Source organism: Orycteropus afer, unplaced genomic scaffold (assembly GCF_000298275.1).
Source record: "Orycteropus afer afer isolate SDZICR_OR568_19922 unplaced genomic scaffold, OryAfe1.0 scaffold00214, whole genome shotgun sequence".
Classification (NCBI taxonomy): Eukaryota; Metazoa; Chordata; class Mammalia; order Tubulidentata; family Orycteropodidae; genus Orycteropus; species Orycteropus afer.
Window position 1 is genome coordinate 4,355,763 of NW_006921801.1, and position 6,612 is coordinate 4,362,374.

At 39.0% G+C, this 6,612-nt stretch overlaps 1 protein-coding gene across 1 annotated transcript in view; it reads right to left on the reverse strand.

The window, feature by feature from the left end:
- The window catches only part of ATG14 (autophagy related 14), a 60,939-nt gene that overhangs the window by 32,818 nt on the left and 21,509 nt on the right, over positions 1-6,612 (reverse strand). The window contains exons 2-3 of the mRNA XM_007948358.2: positions 5,626-5,688; positions 3,587-3,629 (exon numbers count right to left, since the gene is read on the reverse strand). Of these exons, the coding sequence (XP_007946549.1) occupies positions 3,587-3,629; positions 5,626-5,688 (106 nt within the window). The remainder of the gene's footprint in view (positions 1-3,586; positions 3,630-5,625; positions 5,689-6,612) is intronic.

Sequence of the window (6,612 nt, forward strand, 5' to 3'; positions counted from 1 at the left end):
CTGTGCTACCAGAGCTCCTGTGCCACCAAAGCTCAACCTTCCTTCCAAGGAGTGGCTGGTGGATTTGAACCCGCAGCCTTCTGGGTAGCAGTCAAATGCCTTAGGCACTATGCCACCAGAGCTCCTAAATCAAAAACATGTAGCCTCAAATATGTTGTTGTTAGGTGCCATCTAGTGGGTTCTGACTCACTAAACGAAACACTGCTCAGTCCTGCACCATCCTCACAATTGTTGCTATATTTGAACCCATTGTTGCAGAGACTGTGTCAAACCATCTCATGGAGGATATTCCTCTTTTGCTGACCCTCTACTTTATCCAACATGATAGGCTTCTCCAGAGACTGGTCGTTCCTAATAACAGGCCCAAAGTACATGAGACAAAATCTCATTTCCAAGGACCATTCTGGCTGTACTTCTCCTAAGACAGCTCCCCTCCTTCTTCTAGCAGTCTGTGGTATATTCAATATTCTCGACCAACACCATAATTCAAAGCCATCAATTCTTCCTTAGTCAGCTTTCACGTGCATAAGAGGTGACTGAAAATTTCAAGGCTCTGGTCAGCACACCTTAGTACTCCAGGTGACTTTGCTTTATAACACTTTAAAGAAGTCTTTTACAGGAGATTGGCCCATGCAATACAGCATTTCATTTTGTGACTGCTGCTTCCATGGGCACTGACTGAGGATACAAGTAAAATGAAATCCTTGACACTTTAAATATTTTCCTGGTTTATGATGATGTTGCTTATTGGTCCAGTTGTGAAAATTTTTGTTTTATGCTGAAGTATAATCCATACTGAAGCTGGAGTCTTTAAACTTCATAAGCAAGTACTTCACATCCTCTTCAGTTTCAGTTGTATCATCTGCATATCACAGGTTGTTAATGAGTCTTTCTCCAATCCCCATGCTGCATTCTTATTCATATAGTCCAACTTCTCGAATTATTGTCTCAGCATAGAGATTGAGTAAGTATGGTGAAAGGACAGAACCCTCCTGATGCACACCTTTCCTGATTTCAAACCAGGTAGGAGCCCCTTGTTCTGTGTGAATGACTGCCTCTTGGTCTATGTACAGGTTCCTCCTGAGCAAAATTAAGTGTTCTGGAACTCCCATTCTTCACAATGCTATCCATCATTTGTTAGGATGCATACAGTCAAAGCCTTTGCATAGTCAATGAAACACAAATGAACATCTTTCTAATATGCTCTGTTTTCAGCTAAGATCCATTTGCAATGATATTCCTCATTCTACATCCTTTTCTGAATCTGACTTGAATCTGTGGCAGTTCTTTGTTGATGTACTGCTGCAACTGCTTTTGAATTATTTTCAGCAAAATTTTACTTGTGTGTGGTTTTAATGGTACTGGTTGATAATTTCTATAGTCTGTTAGATCACCTTTCTTTGAAACATGCACCAAGATGGATCTCTTCTAGGTGGCTGGCCAAGGAGTTGTTTTCCAAATTTCTTGGCATAGATGAATGAGCACTTCTAGCATTGCAAGCATTTGCTGAAACATCTCAATCGATATTCAGTCAATTCCTGGAGCCTTGTTTTTTGCTAATGCCTTCAGTGCAGCCTGGATTTCTTCTTCACTACTATCAGTTCTTGATTATATGATACTTTATGAAATGGTTGAACACCAACCAATTCTTTTTGGTACAATGACTGTGTATTCTTCCCATCTTTTCTGATGCTTCTTATGTCATTCATTTTTTAACTCAGAATTTTTCAATATTACAATTTTAGGCTTGATTTATTTCTTTAAGCTTGTGAAATGCCAAGCAAGTTCTTTTCTTTTGGTTTTCTAACCACAGGTCCTTGCACATTTCATTATAATACTTTACTTTGTCTTCTTAACAAAGAAATCTTCTGCTTGGTTCTTTTCCCTCATCATTTCTTCTGTTCACTTTAGCCTCTTTATGGTCTAGTACAAGATTCAGGGTCTCCTCTAACATTTATTTTGGTCTTTTCTTTCCTGTGCTTTGACTGACCTTTCGCTTTCTTCATGTATGATGTTCTTGATGGCATCCCACAACTCATCTGGTCTTTGGTCATCAGTGTTCAAGGCATCAAATCTGTTCTTGAGATAGTTTCTAGGTTCAGGTGGGATATACTCAAGGTCATAGTCATACTTGGCTCTCACAGACTTTAGTTTTGTGAAGCTTAAACTTGAACTCGTATACGAGCAATTAATGGCCTTTCTGTAGTGGGCCCTGGCCTCGTTCTGAGTGTGCTCCTCCATCATCTCTTTCCACAGATGTAGTTGATTTGATTCCTGTGTATTCCATCCAACAAGGTTCATATGTATGTTGTTGTTGTTGTTGTTATGTGCCGTCGAGTCGGCCCCGACTCATAGCGACCCCTCCTTGGGTTTCCGAGGCAGTATCACTACGGAAGTAGGATTGCCCAACCTTCCTTCCGAGGAGTGGCTGGTGGGTTTGAACCACCAGCCGTCTGGTTAGCAGGCAAGTGTCTTAGCCACTATGCTACCAGAGCTCCCAAAGAGATGGCCCGTCTACCTGGCGGGGAGCGGCCGGTGGGTTTGAACCCGCAGCCTTGGGTGTGGCAACTGGCTGCCCGAGGCCCTGAGGCCATCCCCGGCGGCCTCATATCATATGTATACAATCACCTTTTATGTGGTTGAAAAAGGTATTATAAATAAGTTGTTGGTTTTGCAAAATTCTATCATGCAATCCCCAGAGTCATTTCTATCACCAAGGCCTTATTTTCCAACTAATGATCCTTCTTTATTTCCAAAGTTCACATTCCAATCATCAATAATTATCAATGCATCTTGACTGCATGCCTGATCAATTTCAGCCTGCAGAAGTTAGTAAAAACCTTCAATTTCTTCATCTTTGGCATTATTGGTTAGTGTGTAAATTTTGAATAATTTTATTAAGTCTTCCTTGTAGGTATATGGATATTATCCTGTAACACTGCTTCTTTTTTCAGGATAGATATTGACGTGTTCCTTTTGGTGACACATTCCTCTTTGTCATTCCCAGCATGGTAGACCACATGACTATCCGTTTCAAAACGGCCAACACCAGTCTGTTTCAGCTCACTAACATGTAGGCTATCAATCAGTATGCATTCCATTTCATTTTTGATGACTTCCAATTTTCCTTGATTCATATTTGTATGTTCCATGTTCTGATTACCAATGGATGTTTGCAGCTGTTTCTTCTCATTTTGAGTCATGCCACATCAGCAAATGAAGGTTTGGAAAGTTTACTCCACCCACATCATTAAGGTCAACTGTACTTTGAGGAAGCAGGTCTTCTCCTGTTGTATTTTGGAGCCTTTCAGCTATATCGGATAATGTTGCACTGCCATTCACAAGGTTTTCACTGGCCAATCTTTTTCAGAAGTAGATCACCAGGTCCTTGTCCCTAGTGTATCTTAGTCTGGAAGCTCCACTGAAACCTGTTCACCAGGGGTGACCCTGCTGGTATTAGAAGTACGGGTGGCATAGTTTCCAGAACCATATCAACATGCAAACTGCCACAGTACTACAAACTTTCAGACAAGTCGTACAGCCTTAAACAGAAAGAATATTAGTTTAAATACTTCTCACAACTTACCAACTGATCTGTCATCCACTTTCCTTCCACAGCTTTTAATACTCTGTAAGCAGAGATGAGAAAATAAGCTATTAAAAGTTATAAAAAAGTGATTTTGTTGAAGCATTTTTTTTGTTTATGCATTCATTTGGAGACACTCCATTAGCTACAGAGTCAATCTGGCTGTAATGTTTACAGAAGCCAATCGACAGGCCTGGTTCTTCTGTGGTACCAACTGGGTCCCTTCAAATTCGCAACCTTTAGGTGACCAGTCGAGCTCTGACCATCTACATCACTCAGGAACCTTAAAAAAGTCATTTTGCAATGAGTTCTTAGAAAGTACTACAAATAGCAACATGGGACTTACCATTTAGAACGCTTTCTCAATTCCCTATTTTCTGCAGTTTTTATTGTTTATTTCCTTCCTTTTGCACTTCTAACACTGTTCCGAGCCTGAACGTTCTACAAATGTCCACAATAAACTTCCACAATGGCTACAGCCTTTGTCTTCATTCATAATCAATAACTGCCATCAGTCACAACTAATAATAATGATAATGATAACTATAAGACAAGATCTCACTCAAGATCCAAAAGTCTATGGTTAGTTGTCAAATAATTGGCATGAATCAGCATCTGCAGGAATTTGTTGTATGGAATGCAGTGTTCTATGGGAAAAAATAAAGTTTCAGTGATCAAGTAGTAAAGAAATTTCTGAATTAAATAAATTCAAGCAGATTCCTTTACTACAAGGTGTCTTAGAACATTTAATCTGCTAAGAATGTGTTTGTGTGATGAGCACAGACTCTCTTGAGAAGCTCAAAGCACCCTTTGGGGGACCTTGACACATACATTAGTACAGACACCAGAGAGGGTGAAATCTCCACAGTGGCATGGTTGGCAAATGTTTCACTGCGGACAACCCCTAAAGAGAGCTGAGGGCTGGGGAGGATCTTCAGAGGATGAGGAAATACATTAAGTTAAAGAGAAAACTATGAATAAAGACAAACACCTGGGTGTGGTCTGGAGAACAGTATTGGAGCAGAAGATTCTATAGGACAGAAATTCTCAAACTGAAGAGGTGAGAGATTCATCAAGGGTGCTTTTATTTTTTTAAAAAAGTAAGTAATTTTATTTCTGTTGTGGAGAATATAAACAGCAGAACATATACCAACTCAACAGTTTGTGCATGTACAATTCAAGGATACTGATTACATTCTTCAAGCTGTACAACCATGCTCACTCTCCTTTTCTCCCTCATGAACATAAAGTCACAGCCTCCTGAGTTTCCTATCCAATCTTTGAGTTGGTATTGTCAGTTTGATCCCATACATACAGTTCTTAATAGAGCACAAAGCTCAAGGCAGACATTCTTTACTAACTAAGCTCAACTATTGTTTGGTTTTAAGAAAACTTCAGGGGTTATTTTTGGTTTAAGCTTTACAGATTATCTCAGAAGGGTGCTTGTTTTGAAAAATTCAGATTCCCAAGCCTCACTCCAAACCTACTAAATCAGACATTCGGGGGATATGATTTCCACAATCTGCATTTTTAACCATGGTTGTCAGTGTTACTTGCCAGTGAGTCCACGTCAACTCATGGTGACCCCACACGACCCCATTATTATTCCAGTTAATTAATTCTGATACAGACGTTTTACAGACCACACTTTGCAAAACTCTAATGTAGGAGAAAGAAGAAAGGTAAATGGAAGCAGTTATGTCATAAGGGAGCCACCACTACTAATTTAAGTCTAATCACTCCCACTGTCCTCGCCCCAGTTACTACACTCAATTATCAGGGCTGTGGGTCTGATTCATTCATCCAAGCATTCACTGAGTACCAAGCACTTGGTATGATCCTAGTATTTTCTAGAAACTTGTTAGTGTCTTATCTACTATTTCTACCAGATGCATAGCTCTTCCCAGTTCACCCACACTTTAAGAGATTTCACCCTAAGCTCAATAAACTAGCAATCCATTTATCTGCATGCCACAGCCCTGAGTTAAGCCAAATGGTGACTAGATAACTTTCATGAAAAAGAAAAAAAAAAAACTTACTCTTTTTGAAATTCTTCTTGCTTGCTTTTAAGTCGGCTTAACCTTTCCTTCTTGTCAACAAACCTATGAGGAAAAAAAAAATCAATGTTTATTCAAATGTTTTTTCTCAGTTCAATGAGATTATGTAAATTCCTGAGAGCTGATAATTTCTGCAGATTCATCTGAAATGCTACTGTCAGGAAAGTAAATACAGGGCTTTACAACGGGATACGCACAGCTGTCTATCATTTTAAGACTAAGTTCAAATTCTCAACTTTAAAATGTTTTCATGAGTTTTGAAAACATGTCTGTAGGAATTTATCCCGAGGTTAAATCATTTTTCTAAACAGGAACATTAAAAAACTAAAGTGAATGTCCTCACAGCTCCAGAATTCAGGTTCATTTTTACCCCACCTCATTTCATACATCCTGTCTCCACAGCCCAACATAAAACTCTCTTCCTACTTTACTTAGTTAATGTCTATTTACTCATCAAATCTCAACTTCAATGCCACTTCCACAAGGAAGCAGCTTTCTCTAATACCCAAAATAGGTCAGGCTCTTTCAGCTACATACTTTCCCAGCAACCAATTCTTCTCCTTCACAGCACATAACATTTGTATAATTAAATGACTGGCCTCACTCAATGTTTGCATGAATAGAGGAAAGAAGTCTAACCATGGTTGATTCAAAAGGCGACAATGATGAATGTTGATGATTTTGTGTAAGTGCTATATGTGGATATTTGAAAAGATTTAGAAATAAATTAGGCTGGAAGGAATATGAATAACAATGTGTGTACCCAATTTAGAAATCAGGAAGGAGAATTCAAATAGTGAGTAAAACTAGGATAAAATTATTTATTTATTTATTTTTAATTGTGATTTGAGTGAAAATTTACAGAGCAAATTCACTTTCCATACTGCAGTTCACATACACTTTGTCTCATGACGTTGACCACAATAAAACACCTCCCCTCGTACTTCCTCCTGATAGTTAACCTCTTCC